Source organism: Bubalus kerabau, chromosome 4, assembly GCF_029407905.1.
Source record: "Bubalus kerabau isolate K-KA32 ecotype Philippines breed swamp buffalo chromosome 4, PCC_UOA_SB_1v2, whole genome shotgun sequence".
Classification (NCBI taxonomy): Eukaryota; Metazoa; Chordata; class Mammalia; order Artiodactyla; family Bovidae; genus Bubalus; species Bubalus kerabau.
This window is the reverse complement of record NC_073627.1, coordinates 126,186,334-126,209,215: the sequence shown is the minus strand read 5'-3', so window position 1 is coordinate 126,209,215 and position 22,882 is coordinate 126,186,334. Positions and strand designations below refer to the sequence as shown.

The 22,882-nt window shown below is 43.9% G+C and overlaps 2 protein-coding genes across 5 annotated transcripts in view; both read right to left on the bottom strand.

Annotated features, from left to right (window-relative positions):
• The window catches only part of LOC129650954 (phospholipid-transporting ATPase FetA-like), a 110,887-nt gene extending 95,791 nt beyond the window's left edge, over positions 1-15,096 (bottom strand). The window contains exon 1 of the mRNA XM_055579718.1: positions 15,036-15,096. Coding sequence (XP_055435693.1) covers positions 15,036-15,096 — 61 coding nt within the window. The remainder of the gene's footprint in view (positions 1-15,035) is intronic.
• A 262-nt stretch (positions 15,097-15,358) lies between these two features.
• UNC13B (unc-13 homolog B) overlaps positions 15,359-22,882 on the bottom strand; it is a 208,364-nt gene continuing 200,840 nt past the window's right edge. For 3 of the 4 annotated variants that reach the window (XM_055578450.1, XM_055578452.1, XM_055578448.1), the window contains 11 exons: positions 22,350-22,427; positions 22,020-22,108; positions 21,631-21,783; positions 21,386-21,509; positions 21,221-21,277; positions 20,948-21,028; positions 19,847-19,994; positions 18,332-18,388; positions 17,434-17,526; positions 17,094-17,253; positions 15,359-16,928 (listed from right to left, as the gene is read on the bottom strand). In XM_055578450.1, coding sequence (XP_055434425.1) covers positions 16,643-16,928; positions 17,094-17,253; positions 17,434-17,526; positions 18,332-18,388; positions 19,847-19,994; positions 20,948-21,028; positions 21,221-21,277; positions 21,386-21,509; positions 21,631-21,783; positions 22,020-22,108; positions 22,350-22,427 — 1,326 coding nt within the window. In that variant the 3' untranslated portion in view covers positions 15,359-16,642. The remainder of the gene's footprint in view (positions 16,929-17,093; positions 17,254-17,433; positions 17,527-18,331; positions 18,389-19,846; positions 19,995-20,947; positions 21,029-21,220; positions 21,278-21,385; positions 21,510-21,630; positions 21,784-22,019; positions 22,109-22,349; positions 22,428-22,882) is intronic. The other variant, XM_055578449.1, reaches the window with a different exon arrangement.

Here is a 22,882-nt window from a genome sequence, read left to right as displayed (position 1 = left end):
TAGTAGATAGAATGGTCATGAGTTAAATTCACCCATTCCAGTCCATCTTAGTTCGCTGATTCCTAGAATGTTGACGTTCACTCTTGCCATCTCCTGTTTGACCACTTCCAGTTTGCCTTGATTCATGGACCTAACATTCCTGTGCAATATTGCAGCAGTGGCTGAGAGGAGCTACCCCATGTCCAAGTTAAGGAGCAGCAGCTGTGCTTTGCTGGAGCAGCCGTGAAGAGATACACCATGTCCAAGGTAAGAGAAACTTAAGTAAGATGGCAGGCACTGAGAGAGGGCATTAGAAGGCAGACAGACTGAAAACAGAATCACAGACAACTATCCAATCTGATCACACGCACCACAGTGTCTTTAACTCAATGAAACTAAGCCATGCCATGTGGGGCCACCCAAGATGGACGGGTCATGGTGAAGAGGTCTGACAGAATGTGGTCCACTGGAGAAGGGAACTGCAAACCACTACAGTATTCTTGCCTTGAGAACCCCATGGACAGTATAAAAGGGCAAAAAGATAGGACACTAAAAGATGAACTCCCCAGGTCGGTAGATGCCCAATATGCTAGTGGAGATCAGTGGAGAAATAACTCCAGAAAGAATGAAGGGATGGAGCAAAGCAAAAACAACACCCAGTTGTGGATGTGACTGGTGTTAGAAGCAAGGTCTGATGCTGTAAAGAGCAATATCACTTAGCTAATACATGGCAAAGCCAGTACAGAACACGGATAGTCTAATTTCAAAGCCTGTGCTTTTTTAACCACATTATTATGATTAATATAAAAATGTATACCAACAGCTAAGCGATAATCAGGAATGGCAGGGAAAATGTGGGGAGAAAAACTGTGAGAAGTAAATATGAATAGAGAAGAAGCCCTCTTCTATTGTCTTCCCTGAAGTGCAGTCACTTTGTATTATTGCTATTGCTATTGCTAAGTCACTTCAGTCATGTCCGACTCTGTGTGACCCCATAGACGGCAGCCCACCAGGCTCCCCTGTCCCTGGGATTCTCCAGGCAAGAACACTGGAGTGGGTTGCAATTTCCTTCTCCAATGCATGAAAGTGAAAAGTGAAAGTGAAGTCACTCAGTCGTGTCCGACCCTCAATGACCCCATGGACTGCAGCCTTCCAGGCTCCTCCATCCATGGGATTTTCCAGGCAAGAGTACTGGAGTGGGGTGCCATTGCCTTCTCCTCTTTGTATTATAGCAGCCCCTTATCCATAACATTCGTATTTGGCAGTGAGCTGGTGGTAAGCAACAACTAACCATTGAACAGCCAATGTAGACAACATGAAATTTATGCACTAAAGTATTTTAATTCAAGCAAGGAGGGGCTATTTAATATAGTAATAAAAGGGGCTTTCCTGGTGGCTCAGTGGTAAAGAATCTGCCTGCCAAAGCAGGAGACGTGGGTTTGATCCCTGGTCGGGGAAGATCCCACATGCTGTGGAGCAACTAAGCCCATGCACCACAACTACTGAGCTTGTGCTCTAGAGCCCAGGAGCTGCAGCTACTGAAACCCTCACACCCGAAAGCCTGTGCTCAACATGAGAAGCCACTGCAATGAGAAGCCCGCACACTGCAATGAAGAGTAGCCCCTGCTCGCTGCAACTAGAGAAAGGCCCACAAAGCAAAGAAGACACAGCACAGTCATAAATAAATATTTTAAAAACGATAGTAATAAAAGCCACATACAATTCAATAGCTCCAGAAGGCACTAGAAATAATACAGTATCATAACATGTAACACTGAATCATCAAAATAAAGGTTAAAATTTGTTTAATATATTGTATTTAAGAAAGTGAGAAAACATCTAACAAATTTTAGTAAGTGTTTCATCTAAAATGGTTAGAACGGAAACATAGCTGGACAGAAAATAAATTTTGTTACCTGAAAAAATCATTTATTTTCCAGTGATGTTTATTTACTGATGTTTATGTACTTACTTCTGCCATTCCACTCTTTGGGAGTCTTCAGTTCACTCAGTCGTGTCCGACTCTTTGCAACCCCATGGACTGCAGCACACCAGGCCTCCCTGTCCATCACCAACTCCCAGAGTTTACTCAAACTCATGTCCATTGAGTCAGTGATGCTTGGGAGTCTTAACTCCTTGTTAATCTATAATCTTGAAGTATGGGAATTGTATTTTCTTTCCCTTTGAATACCTTCCAAAAAGCCTAGGGGCTGGGGCTCTATACACAGTGAGAATTAGATAACCCCATTTTTATGCAGAAATAAAAGGCCATGAAATATTTCAAGTTATTTTCATTTCTTTAAGAAAGTTTTTTCCCCCCACAAATAATACATTAGTACATTCTTATTTTATAAACTCACACAAGACAGAGGTATACAAAGTAAAACATTAAAGTCCCTTTTCATAATATCCACCACTACATCCCACTCCCCTTTCTAGAATCACTGTTAATGGTTTGCTATTCCTCTTTCCATAACTTTTACTTTGCATTTACACACATTTATACAAATAAAGTACATAGTTTCAGGATTTTTTTACATCTACAAACATGCCTATATTTCATCATTTATTCAGGCCATCTTTTTGTCTATCAATAAAGTCTTACAGTTAAGTTTTCTGCATTTCTTTTTATGTTTATTCTTAGACAGTTTAAGATTTTATTCCTAATGTGAATGGAATCTTTCTATTTCCAAATTGATAATGCTATTGAGTAAGAAAACTTGATTTTTGTGTAGTGATTATATACCTGAAGTGAAGTGAAGTTGCTCAGTCGTGTCCGACTCTTTGCGACCCCATGGACTATAGCCTACCAGGTTCCACCATCCGTGGGATTTTCCAGGCAAGGATACTGGAGTGGGTTGCCATTTCCTTCTCCAGGAGATCTTCCCGACCCAGGGATTGAACCCAGGTCTCCCACATGGTAGGCATTGTAGGCAGACGCTTTTACCGTCTGAGCCACAAGGGAAGATTATATACCTAGAGGTCCCTTAATTTTCATGAGGAGGCTATCAACTTTACCCCCAGTTTAGGTGGTTTTGGTATCTGAATCTGCCCAGTGTTCTTAACAGCTCCCTCCTCATACACTGGTGCCTTCAAAGGCTCTTAAAATGTTCCATAGTCTCAGGATGTCTTCCTAGGTTTTTGCGTGCAAAACCTACTCCCACACATTCATTAGGATGGCTACTATTTTTTAAAAAAGAAAAAAAAATACTATTGGCAAAGATGTGGAGAAATTAGAATGCAATTAGAAATTAGATCCTTGTGCACTGTTGGTGGAAATGTAAAATGGTGCAGCTGATATGGAGAACAATATGGTGGTTCTTAAAAGAGTTAAAAACAGAATTAGCATACAATGCAGCAGTTCTACTTTGGGGTATATATCCAAAAGAACTGAAAGCAGGGACTTAAGAGAGATTTGTATACTCATGCTTTTGGCAGTATTATTCACAATAGCTAAGGAGCAGAAACAACCCAAATATCCATTGACAAATAGTTAAACAACATGTGACATGTTAAACAACACACACACATATGTATATAACAAAATATTATTCAGCCTTAAAAAGGAAGGAAATTATGACATGCTACAACATAAAGGAACCTTAGGAACATTATGTTAAGTGAAACGAGCCAGTCGTAGAAAGATAAGTACTGTATGATTATACTTTTATGAGGCACCTAGAGTAGTCCCATTCATAGAGACAGAAAGAAGAATGGTGGTTGCCATCCCAGGGGCTGGCAATTGGGAGAAAGGGGAGTTATTTTTCAGTGGGTGGGTACAGAGTTTCAGATTTAAAGATGAAAAGATGGACTTCCCTGGTGGTCCTATGATTAGGAGTCCTTGAAATGTAGAGGATGTGCATTTTTTTTTTTTTTTTTTAAATTCAGTTCTGTTTCTAAAACCCTCAGTTTGGGCCAGTGGTCCCTTCTAAGAAAGATCTGACAGATAAGGCACACAATTCTAGAATATAGACTATCTTTACTTCAGGTATAACTCTAAACTTAATGATGTTTAATATATATTAAAAGCTTGAGATATAATATTTATGCAGAATTACTTGAAGGATATACACCTTGTTCACTTCTTAGTATGAGTGAGTTAGTTTTTTTTTTTTTTTTAATGCCAAGGCTTGACAGATGAACTCTAGAAACTTTGTGAACCTTCTAAAATTGTCTATACCTGTGCATTTTTTCTGGGGAGAGGTCCTAAGCTTTTAAAACTTTCTTAATATGCCTTTTTTTTTTTTTTTTTTTAAAGAGCTAAGACTCTTTACGGACCGTAAAATTTGTTCTTCCTTGGATTGAGACAGACAATCAAAGCTTTACCTCAATCTCATTGTTCTGCCCCAAACTCAGACTGGCTTTTACGGAACAATGCTTTGGCACTATGCCAACAGCCTATATTAAAGTACATTAAGCGAAAACAGCTTCAGGCCTAAAAATGTGTTTAGGTAAATACTACAGGCTCCCATAAAGGCAGAGCAAGACAAAGATGGGCATAGATCTTAACCAGATAGTATGTCTGTAAAGGCACAAATGTGCTGATGCCATCATTAGACAAAAACTGATTATGAACAGGCCAAGAATAGTGAAATTTCCTACGGAAGAAAATTAGAGTCAAATCAAACACCATAGGATTTGGAAAGCCACAAATGCAGACATTAATGGCAATATTTGGGTAAATGTATATAACCTCTTGCATATACATGGAGTATGCTGCTGCTGCTGCTAAGTCACTTCAGTCGTGTCTGACTCTGTGCGACCCCACAGACGGCAGCCCGCCAGGCTCCCCCGTCCCTGGGATTCTCCAGGCAAGAACACTGGAGTGGGTTGCCATTTCCTTCTCCAATGCATGAAAGAGAAAAGTGAAAGTGAAGTCGCTCAGTCATCTCTGACCCTTAGCGACCCCATGGACTGCAGCCTACCAGGCTCCTCTGTCCATGGGATTTTCCAGGCAAGAGTACTGGAGTGGGGTGCCATTGCCTTCTCCATACATGGAGTATACATAAGCTTAAAAAGAATTCAAACTACATAAGGTTTCATGAGAAATATTAAACAACTCTCACTTCTCAATCTCAGGATAATTCTCTTTTATACAACCCTCATATTCCTCTATTTAGCTAAAATCCATCCACCCATCCTTCAAAGCTCAGCTTTTAAAATTATAACAAAAAGTGTAGTTCAAATGGAACTGATTTTGTTTTACCAAACCCAAAACAACTTCCTCTCTTCCTTAAACACACACACACTCTTTGGAAATCCCATAGCTCTTTTATTGTTTTTCAAATTCTTTAAAAGCATGTATGTCCACAAAGAACTACAAGAGAAGATTTTCCTTCTGTTAGAGAGAATCCTCCCAGACAGCAATCAATAGTTATTTGGTTGGAATTATGTCAAGAGTTTAGTTCCAAACCTTGGTATAAAATCTAAGCTTTCTCCAAAATAGCCATATCAGAAAATGATATTAATATGACAAATTATCACACCAAGAATGCAAAGTACATGGTCTGGTATTGAAGAAATTAGTTATTAAGTTAGGCCTCTATAAAAAGTGAAACAAGTTCAACAAAACCCTTCGGTCATCTTACCTTAAACTCACATGGAAAAAGGACTAATGACAGGAGGAGTATTCAAATCATGATTCATTTTATAGAATGTTAATAATCCCAATTAATTCAATTAGCCCAGTTAAAGTTCCTGTTGGTCTATTTCTATTTCCCCTTGCAAGTTCACATATGAAAAACACTTTCTCATCTTTAGCTTTTGCTAAAGACACTTCCACCATGGTTATCACAGCAGATCTTTGGCTTTCTCTCTTAAATACCTTCAAAATTAAAGCACTTACCTGTCTGCCTCAAGTCTATAGGTAGAACATCCCTCTCATTGCCCTCTGAAAAGAAGACTGAAACATTCCTCTCAAATGTGAATTAATATCATCAGTGGTTAAAACCAAAAACTTTCTATAATAATTTCAACTCTATAATTTTTTTTTCCTCCCACCTTTGCAGCCAAAAATAGTCTCAAGCCAGGTCAGAGCAAAGTCAAGTCTGAGTTTTGCACCAAGAAGTTTCTTGGAAATATAAAATTGTAAGAAGCTTCCTGGTGGGCTTCAGTTCAATTCTATGAGTGCTCTGAGAGCACAAGCTGCCAATTTCCTGGCTTTCTGAGTAGAACGTGGTACAGTGCAGTACTAAGTAAATACTATTGTTGACTACTGAACTTTGGGTATCTCAGCAGATATGAGCTAAGCACTTACCTGAATTAAAAGGTTTTATATATTTAATCTCAGAGAAACACCACCTAAGGATAAAACAAAAAACTTCTTGTCAGTTAGCTCAGGCCCTGCTGATAGAATAATACCGACAATTTGACAAAATTTACTGTGTGCTGGATACTTTCCTATATGCTTTATGTAGATCATCTTGTTTAATTTTTACTAAAATCTGGGCCTAAGAAGAGGGTATTATTCTTTTTGAAAGAGGAGAAATACAAGGTTTAAGGTTAAGACGTGCTCAGGGACATACAATCAGAGAGTGGTAGAGTCACAGTGATAGAAATTTGAATCCTGCTTGCCTGACCCCTGGTGACCATGATTCTATATCATCCTTCTTATACACATGGCCCCAAATGAAGAGGTGATTGTCCAATAGAATGATGCTCAGCTGTGTTCTTTCTATAAAACTTAATGAGTGATTTAAAAAAAAGAGGTGATTGTTAAGTGGGGATCTGTGGCAGTTACTGAGAATTCTGGTCACATGCCTGCTTCAGAAGTATAAATTAAGAGCCTTAAATGCCCAGATGCTCCTCTTTGATAGATCTGGAACTGATCAGGATGAAATCCAGTGTTCTACTATGACCCCACATTTCATCATTCTTTACTGCTTTACATTTGACCCAAAATCTCTTAAGACAATCTTTCCCAAAAGTATCATTCATGGATCAGTTGTTTCAAAGACAATTGAAAAACCTTTGTAGAAAATACAGATATCTGGCCCCCACGCTGGATGTACTGGTTCAGGGGGAGGTATGACAACAAGATACCCTAGAGGTGCTTTTGCCTACTGAATTTTAGACTACTCATCGCTTCGGAGCAAAAGAGCCAGGGTAATGAAAAGGAAGTAAATGGAAAGCCAACCTCCAAGTCAGGCTGGTGTTAAGAAAAAGGACAGAGATCTTGTGAGTAGACATAGAGCCAAAACTTAATTTGGGAACTGGAAAAGATCTTGGAAATTGTCTATTTCAATGGTTTTCTATCAGTGTTCCATGTAGCCTTAGGAGTTATAAAATGGGATATCAGAAAAAGGAACCAGTAGTCAGAGTTTAAAGTCCTAAAAAAGTGACTGCAGAAGCCCTACTGACAGATGTTTTGTAACCTGGATTCCTGTATAAAATTTAATCTGAATAAACAGCTCTGCTGATTTAAAATAAAGGGGAGTTAAAAAAAAAATCTCGAGACCCAGCATGCATCCTAGACCAACTAAATCAAGTCTATTTAAGTTGTATTTTTCAGTATCAGGGGATTCCTATATATATCCAAAGCTGGGAACCACTGCAATAACCTGATCTGTGCTCTGTCATTCGAGATAAAAGGAGACTAAGACCCAAAGAATTTAAAGGCAATCAGGATTCAAACCAGTATCTCTCGACTGCTAGCTCACCATTCTATATTATTCTCTCTCCTCAATCAGAATGAACCAACTGTTCCTCTAAGGTAGAAAGCACACAAATCAAATTATTATGTAAGTTCACATTTTCAGATCTCTCTGTATTTTTTTAAAGAGTACTTCATATACATTTTCTCTTTAGATTTTTATACAGGGGAAGTAGGCAGGGCAAAACTTATGTTTTAGAGATGAGGAAATCAAAGGTCGATTTAGTTAACTTTCAGTGGCTTAAAGGTAGGGCCAGAATTTAAATCTTTATATTCTAACTTCTGGATTAAGTAAATTAAATTTGGCAAGTGATTACTGAGTGCCTAGTACATGTTAGTTAAGACATGGTCAAAAATGCAAAAAAAAATATCATCCATGCCCTCAATTAGTGTACAGTCTTCTTAGAAAGACAGAGACAACTAAAATACTGCACTGCCTGACTTAACCCTTGGATTGGCAGAAATTGAAAACTTTCCTTGACTGGCCTTGATGACAAAGGCCAATTCTCTTCAGAATCAGTCTGTGGCTTCTAATTTCTTCCTGACTATGGCTATTTATTCCAGGGGACACAAGGATTTGAATATAGCTACTACATCTCTAGACATGGCCATGCAGCTGTATATTCCTTGACAGGGGTAGAGATGAAATTATGGTGCAGTTTCAGTGAGATTCATTTCATATTCTTCAAAGCCAAGGATATGACTCAGCAGAAGACTGAGAGATTCCAAGACAAAAGACTAGTTAGAAAATAAATGGTATTCACAGAAATATTTTCTTTTCCACAGCAGTTAGGTAACTGAACAGTTTACAATTTATAGATAGACACAGTTATCTATAAATAAACAATCTTTACAGTTGTTGAAGATAACTCCTGCACACTAAAGGGGGAAATAGCATGTAGGTACTAATATTTGTATCTATGATTCAGGATGACAGAGAAGGTCACAGATGGACAAGAGTACTCAAAGAAAACTTTCTCATGAGGAATTCATCAGCCATTGCAAAATGTTGCCATGACGATTTTGTTACATATAAGATAATGAGAAAACCAGGAACTCATGTTTTATTACTGGGCTGAAAGAGTTGGCCAGGAATAGTCCACCACAGTTTTTCTCAAACTTTAATATGCATCAGAATCACCTGGTAGCTGTGCCCCTCTTTCCCCCCTCCTCTGGCCCTTGACCAGAGATTCTAATTCAGCAGGTCTGTGGTGCTGCCCAAGAATTTATCTCTCTTACAAATACAGGTGATGCTGATACTGCTCAGATCTAATATTTTGAGAACTGCTTGTGTATCAGAAAGTCTACACTATACTGGGCTTCCCTGATAGCTCAGCTGGTAAAGAATCCGCCTGCAATGCAAGAGACCCTGATTTGACTTCTGGGTCTGGAAGATCTGCTGGAGAAGGGATAGACTACCCATCCCAGTACTCCCTGGTGGCTCAGCTACCCATCCCAGGCTTCCCTGGTGGCTCAGTTGGTAAAGAATCTGCCTGCAATGTGGGAGACCTGGATTTGATCCCTGGGTTGGGAAGATCCCCTGGTGAAGGGAATGGCTATCCACTCCAGTATTCTGACCTGGAGAAATCCATGGGGTTGCAAAGAGTTGGACACAACTGAGCGACTTTCATTTTCACACTTTCTATATTATACTGGATACACACACACTTGTAAATTATGGCCATTTAGTTAACTCCCTATTGTTGACTTTGTAAATGATACTCTCTATACCCACCTAACAGCCAAAAAAGATTACTCAGAAACAAGTTATGGCTAGTCACCTAACGAGACAATCTGTTCTAGAGCAGAAATCTATGCATTTGGACATTTCAGAGATTCTCCCTCAAGACAATAGGCCCCAGGTTGAGAACCCCTTACTTGTATGCTAATGCTTCAAAAATATGTATCTTCAGCCTGAATTTTTATCCTGAGCTTCAGTAGTACATATTCAAATATCTATTTAACATCTGTATTTGGATGTCACACAATTGCCTCAAAATCTACATGTACTGAGGAGTGACTGTTTAATAGGGATGGCATTCCTTCTTGGCACATGAAGAAGTTCTGGGACTTCCTTGGTGATGGAGTGGATAAGAATCTGCCTGCCAATGCAGGGGTCACAAGTTCAATCACTGGTTCAGGAAGATTCCACACGGCATGGAGCAACTAAGCCCCTGCAACATAACAACTGAGTCTGCGCTTACTGAGCTCAAAGCCGCCAACTACTGAGTCCGTGTGCCGCAACCAGTGAAGCCCGTGTGCCTAGATTCCACGCTCCACAACAAGAGAAGCCATGGGAACGAGAAGCCCACGCACCACAACGAAGAGTAGCCCCTGCCTGCTGCAATTAGAGAAAGCCCACACAAAGCAACAAAGACCCAGTGCAGCCAAAAATAAATAAATACAATTATATAAAAAAGTTCTGGAACCAGACATTAATGATGGTTGTAAAACACTGTGAACATACTTAGTGTCATGTAATTGTACACTTTCAAATGGTATATTTAACATAACATGCATTTTACAATGAAAAATCTACATTTACAAAACTGACATTATCACCTTTATTCTCAATGCCCACACACCCCAAATTTGTGCTTTCTCTTATATTTCCTGTCTTTGGACATCTATTACTAGTCTTATTATCTACCTAGTAGTCCATGCCATGAAACCCGAGTCATCTCTAACAATGCTCTTTCATTCTCCCACTTAACAATTAATCATGAAGTTCTGTACTTTCTCCCTCATTAATAAAAAGTTAACTTGGAATAGTCCTCTATCACTATCCCCAAAGCTTCTACTTAAGTTCAGGCCACCATTATTAGCCTCATAGTCTCCAGCAGTTTTGTACCTTCCCACCTTCCACCTAAACCCCACTTCAACTGACTCTTCTTCATCTTGCCAGAGTGGCTTATCATTTTGCTTAAAAACCCACCATTGCCTTTAGGATAAATTCTTCATGATCCTCTGTTTACTTCTCTGTTTTGTCTCTAACCATTGTCCTACACAAAGCCAAAATGCAGTGATATAAGCTACCTGCAATTTCCAGCTCATCACCAATTACTTTTTTTTTTTAAACTCAAGTGCACATATTACTCCAAATCCCTAGAATTTCATTTCCCTCTGTTTAGATTTGGCTAAGTTCTACAGGAAAGATTGAATTTGAGGGCTTCCCTGGTGGCTCAGATGGTAAAGTGTCTGTCTACAATGCGGGAGACCTGGGTTCTATCCCTGGATCAGGAAGATCCCCTGGAGAAGGAAATGGCAATCCACTCCAGTACTATTGCCTGGAAAGTCCCATGGACAGAGGAGCCTGGTAGGCTACAGTCCATGGGGTCGCAGAGTCGGACACGACTGAGAGACTTCACTTTCACTTTCAAGTTCTACGGGAAAGATTGAATTTACATCATCATGCTCAGGAAGCCTTTCAGATGCCCCAAGGATGATGTCCTTATTATGAGCTTCTATGTTTACTCATATCTTAATATTATACTTTAAGTTGAAGTCATCTGTCTCCTTTAAAGGCCACATTATCCTTGAGGGTAGGGACTACATATTAATGCATCTCCAGTGCCTAAAACAGTACATGGCATGTGGTATGTTCTAAATAAATATTTTTAAATGAACAAGTGATGCCCTAGTGAATAATAGGAACCCTGATATCAGAAGTTACACAACTTTCCAATGACTTCCTACCTTACTCTGATTAAAAGCCAAGGTCATTACAATGGGCTACAGAGTTCTGACTTCATCTCCTGGTATTCTCCCCTTCATTCGCTCCAGTTCCAGCAACCCTCTGAAGCCTTGACTGGAAAAGCATTTCAGCCAAGGAGCCATTTAGGCACATGCTTTAAGGAAGGAACTAAAATACACTGAGCCTCCAGCATGTGCTAGGCACTTTCATGTGTCATGATCCTCACAATCACTCTAGGACAAAGGCAATACTACCGCCATTTCCACGGACTGAGTAAAATATTGGACAATGACAGCTAAAGAGACTAAGCCTAAGAGTAGATTTTGAATTTGAACAGAGGGATAACTTCCTCGGAAAGAAAGAGTCCATAGTGGTGACTTTTCCTCCCCTAGATATCTTGTATGCTGGTTATTCTGTTTGCTGGGCCTCCTTCCAGCCAACTCCCTCTGCCCTGCTCTGGGAAGCTGACCTCAATGAACTACATTATCCAAACTACCTTGTCCCGGGCATCTGTCTGGGTTTTGTCAATTGCAGGTACCAGCTGGAGACCAGAGGGCAAGAAGAGAAAGGTTAGGGCATTTATTTCTCTACTTTCCTGCTGCCTTGTCTAAGTCCTTATAATGGCTGCTTAACACTTACGGCTATAGCTTCCTGTCAGACAGTCTACCAAATTGTAGGTCTCACTGGGCCCTAGTAACAACACTCCCCTGTCTTACCTTTGAGGCCTAGGAGTGCTACTGATTCACCACTGTTGGGTTTCATCATTTCTTTTTAGTTTTTGTTAACAATGATCATACATCTGTAAATTATCCTTTGGTTAAACTCTCTTCAATTAAATTCTTTTGAATCCACCAATTATTTTCCTACAAGGACTCTTGACTGATATACTAAACAATAAATGGCATGTTCTTCTCCTTTGTTCTTCCACTCATTAAATTTCCAGTGTCTTCAATCAAGTCTCCTTCCTCTCCTCTAATCTGAAGCTTCCCATCTTTCCATGTCTACATAGTGTCCCAAGAAGTCTAAGCATTCTATTACCCACAGAGCAACACTGCTGTTACTATTCTGCTCAATCTCAAGTGACATTGGCACTCTGTTGTCCTTGTAGTTCTAAGACTGGTTGGCTCTGTTAGTCTGACCATCCTGTCAGGACAATAAACTCATTGCAGGGAAATTGAGCAATTTTAATCTCCAAACAAATTTTAGCTCAAGAGAACCTTAGACTTTACTTGTCTGAAGTGAAAGTCACTCAGTCATGTCTGACTCCTTGCAACGCCATGGACTGTAGCCTGCCAGGCTCCTCTGACCATGGAATTCTCCAGGCAAGAATACTGGAGCGGGTAGTCATTCCCTTCTCCAAGGATCTTCCTGACCCAGGGACTGAACCCAGGTCTTCTGCATTGCAGGCAGACTCTTTACTGTCTGGGTCACTACAGAAGCCATGTTATCACTGTCATGTCCAACTCTGTGTGACCCCATGGACTATATAGCCCATCAGGCTCCTCTATCCATGGAATTCTCCAGGCAAGAATACTGGAGTGGGTTGCCAATCCCTTCTCCAGGGGATCTTCCCAAACCAAACCACTGATCAAACCTGGGTCTCCCGCATTGCAGGCAGCTTCTGTACCGACTGAGCCACCAGGGAAGACTTTACTTTGTCTAACCACCTTACTTTACAGATGGGAAGGTTCAGGCTCATACAGGGAAAGACTCTCACAGCTATACAGCTGCAGACTTAGGTTCATCATCTAATCTCTGCCTACTATTTCACCAGGCTGTGATACTGCACTGGGTACCTAATAGGCACTCAATATGATTACTCACTCCTAAATTCATATGGGCTTTGCTTTGTTCAATACTAGGCTCCATGCCTAGGTGAGTACCTGGTACATATGATACACACAGCACCTATTTATTGATTTTGAATCCACGACACAGAAAGACAAATTCCTTGGAAGTTACCAGAGCTCAGAGGATCATTTGTAATAATGATAATAATCCCTTATACACCTAAAGAAAATGTATAGTTTTCAAAGTGCTTTCCAATTTTAAAAAGCCCATTTGATCCCTCTGAGGTAAACACAGCAGGGATGCATAGCCCATTTAACAGATGCAAACAACAGCCTCTGAAGGGTTCAAAGTCAAGGTCCCCTGACTAGTATGTAGCAGAGTGGAGACTCCTGTTCATGTCTTCTGACTCCCACTTCAATACCACCTCCACTACTCCATGTTGCTTCTTTAGCTTAGCCATGCTGCTTCAAGAAAAGGGTGGTGGTGGGGGGGCGGTTATTCATGGAGCTAGCCCAAATATTCACAATGACTAGGTGAATTATACACTTATGCTGATAGAAATGATTTTGCTTTTTAAAAAAATCCACTTAAAGGTACTTCTATTCCACTTCTGATTAGATACAGTCTGCAGAATACCTCCAACTCTTGATACTACAAGGCTTGTTATTTCCCCCCAAGAGGACAGTTACCATCTGTGTGGTCTGGAGTGAAGGAGACAGCACTTTTAAGACATCACTTTCAGTACAGACCAAAGTCAGGCCCTTTTAAAACCAAGTGTTCAGAGAAACAGCATCTTGTTTCTCAGCCTGACCCCACCAGAGAGGAGATGTCACATGATTTCTTCAAGATTAAATGCACCAAGAAGCCATCTGCAGTTCTTCTGACTGAATTCTCTTATAAAGAACACTTTAATACAAATTTCACCCTGGGTTTTAACTACTCGTATGATCTCTGATACTAATCAGGGTATCACAGAAACCAAAGATAACTTAAACATATATCCAGCCTCTTTGGATTTTAGTTTCCATTAAGAGCTCAGAGTATTGGTACAGAAAATTACCCAAAGTCTTACATCGGGGATTACAAACTCAAATGCCTCCCAGGCACCAGATAAATAATGTAAAATCCAATATGACAAAATAAGGAATAATGGAGTCTACTCAGTGTTTTGGGGGGGGCCATTACTTGTGGCATGCAGGATCTTAATTCCTGGGCCCATTCCCCCTGCACTGGAAGCAAAGTCTTAACCACTGCATCCCCAGATAAGTCCCTGGAGTCTATATAAACTGTAGAAAACTAATTTGCTAGTTGCTTCTGAGCTCCAACCACCTGTCATTTTTTGGGTACATTAAGTTTTTCCAGTTTTTCCCCCAAAGCAGAAAATATGCATTTTTTAAATGTTAAATGTTTTTTAAAAGTTAGTTACTAAGTCAAATATGCAAGTCTTTTGTAGGCTATCAGCCAGAGTTTGACTTTTCCTTATGGGGTAGGTTTCCTGCTCCATATGAGAGAAGAATGATAGCAAACGTGCCACTTTTAAGTCAAATATGGTATAGGATTCACGGCCTCCTTCTGAGAGACTCTGTGGACAGTGCTGGAAAAGTGGACAGAAAACTCCTTGAGTTAGTAGGAATGTACCTTTACTGGGGGTCTGGGGGATATCTGCTTTATTAACTAGACAGATACCCTCGGGAAGGAATCTGTGGGGGAAGATCCCCTCTGCTAGGTATCTGGGCAGATAAGTCTCTGAAGCCTCTAGGAAACCCATATACTCCAGTATGGGGATGCGAAGGATTGGGAGAACGGTTTACAAGAAAGCATAAAGACAGACAGCTACTGCTAAATACAGAGTGCGATATGAGGGGTACAATATCTTCAGTCTTGGGAGGGAGAAGGTGATAACCTCTCCTCGGGCGCCACCTTCGGGCGCCTCTTTCTCACCATCGCTCCGCAGCCGTCGACTCCAGGGAACTGCCGCCATCTTAACGCACCTTTCTGCGCAGGTGCCCGGGAGCCCCACTAACCAGCCCAGAGAGAGCCCCGCCTCCCGCCACACCCCTCCTCCCCAAGCCCCCGCCCACCACGCCCCCTTTCTCAGAAATCTGCCCTTTCCCCTAGCTGTGTTAGGCGCCTCCGCTTGTGACTGCAGAGAGGAGGAAAGAGCCGCTGGTCTAAATCTATCATTATATTAGAAAGTCATTTCTACAGCTTTCCACACTTTGCCGGAATTACCAGATCCCAAAGGCTGCTACAAGATAATTTATTACAGACTAGTCAATAATTTCTTGTAACAATGGCACATACAATTTAAAACAGCAAAGATGCTTCGTTTCTTGTTTCATGTAATGGCTAATGCAGAGTCCTCAAGAAGTCCAAGAGGCTGCTATGAGGATACTGAAGGATCATGTCACATCTCTGGGCAAGGGCCTGGGAAGTCCACATGACTCCCTGGGAGTGTTGAGCCCCCCTCCCCCTCTGCTCCCCATCCCCCCCAATCTAGCCTGTACAGAGGGATCACAGTCTAAGTTCCTTCTGTAGAGTTGAACGGTTTATGAGGGGGACAGCAGCTGACCTAAATGAAAGGGAGTGAGGACAAAGGCTAGATTCTGTCTGCAAGGGGAAGGACCACCAAAAGGCAGTGGCCATAGGTGAACAGGACTCCTTCTAGACTGATTTCCAGAATTTTTGGCTTTGTTCAGGGCTTATCTATGAAGAAGCCCTCTCTCCTGGATTCTTCAGCTAGCTCTCAGATATGTATACTTAAGAGCCTTTCATGTCCTGAAGCATCACTCCCCTTCCTAAAGGAGTGAGGTAGGGAGACTCCTGGGCAGGTGGCCCCTGGTGCTTGGGTTCCAAAGAAATTCTGCTCAGGCCTCTGAAGCACCATGTGAACCTGGTTCTACTCATGAGAGCTAATCTGGGGGAAGGGATTAGCATAGCTCATTGCTGAAAGATATCTTGTTCAGTCTCAATGCCCTGTGCTCACTTGAGCTACTCTACACTGCTGGGTTCTGCTCAATGGATGGTCTGCATTCTATTCTGTGTGTTCCTGCCCTGGCCATACTCCAGTTCAGACTACAGGGCTCAGCAATACCTGTAGACTCAACGGATTACTTACCTAATTAGGCACAAGCTCCAGGCCCTCTAAACATGTTCCTCTAATGATTGGTATATATGGATCTAACTGGATTAGGTGTGGTATGGAGTGGGAGAGAAAAGGGGTGTGGGAGTGGAAGGATCTCTACCAAGAATGGCTGACACTCTCAGAAATGTCTGCCCCTCCATGAAAAATCTCCCTGTGTGGTAAGCCCCACAGCCCAGCTCCTAGCACCACAGACCCGCTGGTCAGGGATTCAGACCCTTTCTGTGAAAAGCCACACTCACACCACCCTAGATTTTCCCTTAAACTTTCCTAACTGAATGAATCAGCCTCTTGACTGTGAGGATCTAAGATGACTATGTAGTAACTCCTATTATCCCTGACTTGTGGAACTGGTGCCCTCTGGTCGGCACAGGAGCCTGGGTGCTCAGCTCCCCTCCTCCATGGAACGAGACTCCGATTTGAGCTTCACAAACTCCCGGGCCACTTCGTCATTGCTCCTCTGAGACAGAATCCGGAGAATGGTCACGCCTGTCTCATCCATGTGGATCTTCCGGCCCAAGGGGCACCAGCAAGCACAGCTGCCCTTGGCTGCCACATCCCTCAGAGGCATTACAGCCAGCCCCAACACACGGTCCTCCCGGGCAAAGCAGTAATCCTTCACGCATATCTGCAACTCATAGGCTTCTGGCCCCTCTTCATTTCCCAGGAGGCTGTGAGCACAGGGTAGATGGAAGATAGGAGACCAGAGATGAGGGCGTCCTCAAATGAATTCACCCCAGCCACCATCCAGCCCATCCCTTCTCTCCTCTCTTTAATTCTTATTCCACAGATCACCCCCATCCCAAAGTCCTTTAGATCCCCCAACCATAACTTACAAGTGAAACGTCTCGTTGTACTTGGGAGCCCAGTTGTTACTTTTTGACTTGGTTGTGAACTTCCTCTTTTTATCACTTTGGTGAGGGCCAACCATGGTGACTTCGACAAAGGGCCGGAACATACCTGCTGTCTGCCACTTGAGGTCATTGGCAGCCACCACTACACAAACATGGAAACCTGTGAGGTAACCCATCACGCATTCCCAGTTCTTGAGCCCCCAGGTGGGATTCCCCTTGGAGGAGGGCTAAGCTGAAGGATTGGGATAAGCAGTCCCTGCCTTTGACTGATGGGGCCACTGAGCAAGAAAAGGTCTCAAGCCTGTGCATCCATGCCACTCACCTTTCACTGTGACCTTGTGCTCCCCAGTTCCAGGATGTGTAAACAAGTCCACCTGAATAGAGACTTCTCCCACAGGATCATCCACACCGGACCCTGGCGGGCAGAGGGACAGATGGTTCCCTACCGGAGAACTTGAAGACTTTAGGCCCAGTTATTCCAGGTAAAACCAAGAGCTGGGAGGCTACTATCCTACACCCTAAAGCAAGAAGCAGTCACCCACAGAAGCTATGGGGATGTGAGCCACAGGGAAAGGAAAAGAAAGGGGATGAAGAATGAGGCTGTGTATAAAAATACAAGTCGGGGTGACAACATTTTAGGTGAAACTTCTTCCAAAACTACAACTGGAATCTCTCAGGTTCTCCAAACTTCTCTTATCTCCTGGGCTGAAGAATTTTTCATTGAAAGATGTTGGGAAAGGACAGTGCCGCCATCCTATATTTTTGTCTGAGAACTGTGTCCACCCCATGGTTTCTCAGCAGAACAATGCGGGTCCCATCCAGCCCAAAGCATCTCCTTCCCACCTATGGGCTGCCCTGCACACAGTGACTTCTTCCTACTCAAACCTGGACCTCTCCACACATGGCTCCCCAGTGCCCCTTGGCCAGTCTGCAGGCTCCCCTCAGTAGAGGCCTCACTCTATTTTGGGAAAACCCCAGTACCCTGCACCCCAGATAAAATTTTTTTTGTCCTCAGATGGAGTGGTGGGGGAATTCTGAAGACAACTATTGTTAACCCCATCTTGGACTATACAAATACACTGCCCAACTCTGAGACTTGGGATAGAACTTCTGACCTTTGACATCTGGTTCCCTCAGCCCCACCTTAAGCAGCTCATTCTAGTTCACAGGGGACAGTGTTAACCCGTATTAGATTCACATCTGCACGGTGTATAACGTACCCTTTTCCGGCTGAATGTCCTCATTAGCAGTAAACCTAATACCTTTCCCATCATGCACTGAGTGAGGACAGGCAAGTCAAGAGGTAGCAGTAGTAGGACAGAGAAAGAAGAATCAGTTAGAGTCTAAGAAGTTCACAGGCATTCAGAGCAGCTCTAACACATAGTCTGAGGGAGCACAGAGATGGAGCAGGGTGCAGACAGAAGTCTAAGAACTGGGGCCAGTGAAGGCTCCAAATTATACTTAACAGTTTGCATATCAACCAAATCACAGACAGAGGCAGTAGAACATACAGCAAGTTTCTGAGACTGGCAGGACACAATAAAGAAAGCTGTAGGCTCTAATTTCCTAGGCTCCAAATGACAAAGCAGTGGGTAGAACACACACACACAACTGCAGACTCCCCATGGTCACCACCCCTGCCTGGTCTTACTTCCTATGTGCCCAGTCCAGCCTCGCCTCATCTTTATATCTAGCTCAAAGCTCAGTGTCTCTGAAAAGCCTTTTAGATTAACTCCTAGCCTCTCTGATGTTATGGGCCTTTACACATACTCATCTCTGTGAAAGGTCCCCCTATCTTGTTGAGCAAGGCTCATAACTCCTTTTGCTCTTTCTTCTCACTCTGGGCTTGAAATAAGAACACATGTGGAAAATGAAACAGTATTGCACGTCCCCCTGCATTTCTTAACCTTCCATCAACCCCATCCTAACTCCTTAGATCCCCCCTCCTTCTTCCAATCTGGGTCAGTTCACAGCTCAGTAAGGCTTAAGCCTTCCCACCCCCAGGCCCCTGCCAGGTTCACTCCTCCAGGCAGCATGCCTAGGTTTCCCTGGAAGGAGCAATTAATGATTGCACCTTGAAGGTCCTTCCCAAGAGGACCTCCTCCTCAGGGTCAGGGTCTGAATTGCAGTCTGAGCCGTGTTTGTACAGATGTGTTTGGCTATGGATGGGCCTGCCTGGAGACAGGGAGGGGTTCTGAGAACTGGAAATCATTGGGAAAGAACCAGCTGCCTGGGTGCCCCGTGCACCAGCATCACCCACGAAGCTGGAGCCTCAGGTCTGTACAGCCCCGTGATCCATAACCTCCTTTCAAGTGCTCCCGCAGATCACCCCTCCTAGTCTTCTTCTCATCCACACTGGAGAATCTGGGAAATCTTTGGCTCCCAAAGCTATAAGACTTCGTGAGTATTGTAACCACTCATTCTCAAGGCTTCCTCACACATTTTTCCTATCAAACAGGGTATACTCCTTGAGCTCAAGACACATGCACTGGCCAGATGATGTTGGGAAATGAAAGCTCAGGCACATCTCCCAGATCTCTGGGATTCCTATCTGGTATGAGTCTGGGGTAGGTAGGAGTAAGTATTGGGGTCCATCAAGAAAATCCTGATGTCTATATGTGAAGGGCTTTCTGAAGAAGTACCTGGAGCCTCCCTGAGGGCTACAGGAGACTGACTCCCTAGGGGCAGAGACATAGCAGGGAGGACAGTGGGGACCCGAAACCCCTGGGCCTTACCCTGGGCAGTCTGTGAGCGCACAAAGGTCTTGATGAGGGTGTCTGTGGTCTGTGTGTAGAGAGATAGGGCATAGCGCAGGGACTGCAGATCTGGGCTCTTCTCCAGGAAGGTTTTCTTCAGCCCATTGCCTCCGGCGTGAAAGTATTGCTGAAAGACAAGAATAACTACTACTGCGTCATCTCCCTTCAGAGAGGCAGCTCCCCAACAAATCCTGAGAAAGGACATCCAAGCAGAGGCCGGCAAAGATGCCAGAAGAGGACAGGGAGTCGTTCAATAAACAAGATCAGGAATGCCACACAGAGCCAGGGTCACAGTCTCTCAGGTGCAGAGTCTTATGTGAGTATCTGGCAGGAATGGTAAGGGATGGCCACACTTCTGGACGTGATGTCTGATGGATGAATCTATATGGACAGGCACAGATACAGGATAGAAGCTTTTCAGGCAGAAGCTTTTCAGTTAGAAGTGGTGCTTTACCCTTGGGAACCCTAAGAGCACTTTATACCTATGACCTGCCTCTCTCCCCAGTGCCCTGAATCACAGCCCATGTGTACCTGCCTTATTACCACCTTATACCGGATGATAGTCTGGTTATTACCAAATTATACCAGATTATAAGTATCCTGATGCAGAAACCATATCTGATTCTCTCTGCATCCTTCCTAGTGTATACTGCCTGGACACATGTTGTCCGGTTGAATAAATGAATGCATTGTAGGGGAAAAAAATACCCTTTGAAACCCAAATGATTTTAAACATAAATGAAGAGGTTAGCCCGATCTGGGATATTGGATCTGGAAGATTAATTCCCAGTGGGAAATATTCCAGAATGACAATGAGGTTACTAAGTGAACTAAAGTGTCCTCAGAAGCCAAGAATAAATGCTCTAGCTCTTTGGTGATTCACCTGAGGCCACACAGGAGGTACCATTTTGGTTGCTCCCAAGAGGAATGTGGATGCAACAGAGAAAGATACAGATACAAAACCCACTCTCTCCTGGATGTGGGGTGGCAACAGCCTGAGGGACCCCTAATCTGGCCGAGTGGAATGCCAGGACCAAGAGGGTAGGGTAGGAAGGCAGTCTGAAGGAGGGGGTCCTCCACCTTGATGGTGTCCAGGGCGAGGTCAAGGACGGCACACTGCTTTGGAGTCAGATTTCGTGTTTCCTCTCGCACCATGTGGTCCTGGAGCCCCAGAGAAAGCAACAACATCAGGACAGCTTGTGGCTGTCATGAAGGTCCCCCACTTGTCAGCCCACAGCTGCATGCCTCTCTCCTTCTCCTCCTCTTCAGTCTTCAGAGCTCAGATTTCCCCCCTCCCAGGCAACCCCTGCCCTTCCCATCTGGCTGCAGAAGGACCCCACGTATCCAGAGTACCTTGAGTTTGGAAAGTTGGCTCAGCTCCTTGGCAGCAGTGAAGATCAGCTGGGTGCCCTGGGCAGGGAGAGAATCATTCAACCAGAGAACTGCAAACTCCATCAGGAAGCAGGGAGCTGGGTAAGGGAGATACAGCAGGAGGAACTGGAAAGGAGCTGTCCTTACCGTCTGGTCAGTAAGTGGAGGCAGAACAATCATCTTTTCCATTGTGTTCATTACCACCCGCCAGAGTTCCTTCAGTACCCGCTTCAGGACCGTCTTCTCACACACAGTGGCAAAAAGTGTGAGGCTGCAGGGCCAGGCCACAGGTCAGGATGGGGTGAGTGCTGAGAGGCCCCCTCCCTGAGCAGCTCTTCTGATTGCCTCTACCTGCTTCGTCCCTACAGGACAGTACTGGGTGCTGTACTCACTTGCCATCCAGGAAGTCCATGAGAGGCCGGAGTACACTGTCTGCATCCTGAGTCACCGAGGCCCGTGCATTGGGGGACGCGTTCCCTGGGCCTCGCACCTGGCTCAGGATGTCAGCCATTTGTCGCACGCACTCATCAATCCGCACCTGGAAACTACACATGTGCCCCCAGTGTGGCCCTCCTCGACCCCCACACACACGGGCCCTAAGCAGCTCCAGCTGCTCGGTCCCACCCGAGCACACACGTGGTGCAGCTCTGACAGGGCAGGCCAGCAGGAAGCGGGGAAGATGCACAAAGGTGCGCTGGGTGGAGGCCATTGGGGCAGGGGCTCCGGGACTGGCCAGGCACCACACCTGGCTCTGAGGGCCGTGTGTTCTAGGGCCACTGACCTGTTTCCAAACACCATGCTGAGCTCATCCAAAACTGTATTCAGTTTCACCTGAAGCTCCTTTAGACTGTCTGCAGTTTCAGGGTCCAGCTGTATCCATAGGAGGCAGGCTTGGCTAAGCTGGTTCTCTTAGGCTTTTCTCCCCTCCTGTGCCCCAACCCCTCCCTCCTAGGGCCTCTACCCCAGTGCCTACTCAAATCTCTCAGCTAAAACCAGTCCTAAACCCCAAGCTAAACTTCAGGTCTAGACCCAGTCAGGAGAGGGCAGAGTTCTATGGCTGAGGAGCTTGGGAACAAAGAGAAACTGCAGCAACCCTGAACCTCAGACCTACCTCCTTGCCTCCCATGGCCTCAAACATCTTCTCCAGCTGCACCCTCAGCTGCTGCATGTTGTTCAATAGGATGCAAGGCTGTGGAGACAGATGAAGTGTTAAGTCTTGGCTCCATTCAGCACAGAACTCAGTCTAGGGCCCCTGCCTCTCACATGACTCTAAAAACCACAGGGAATTTACAGCACGTGTTACACCTGTCTCTCCCTAAGCACTGAGATCTGGAAGCAATGCTGACGGCTCTCATTAAATGAAGACTAGAAGCCAATGTTTCTGCTTTAGCTCTGAATAGGGGGGCCCCAGGTATTCATGGGATTACCCTTTATAACTCCCTGAATGTATGTTAAAAAAAAGAAAGCCTAAGCAAAGGTCTAGCTCAGTAGAGGATAAATTACCAAATGGAGGCTCAAAGTAACTCCTTATCAGGTTCTTGTTATTTTGTGGCATAATCTCAAGCACAGCCCTGCTGGGAATCACAAGTCAGGAGCATCACCCCATCCTCAGCTCTGAGGATAGTTTCAAAAGCAAAGAGCCTG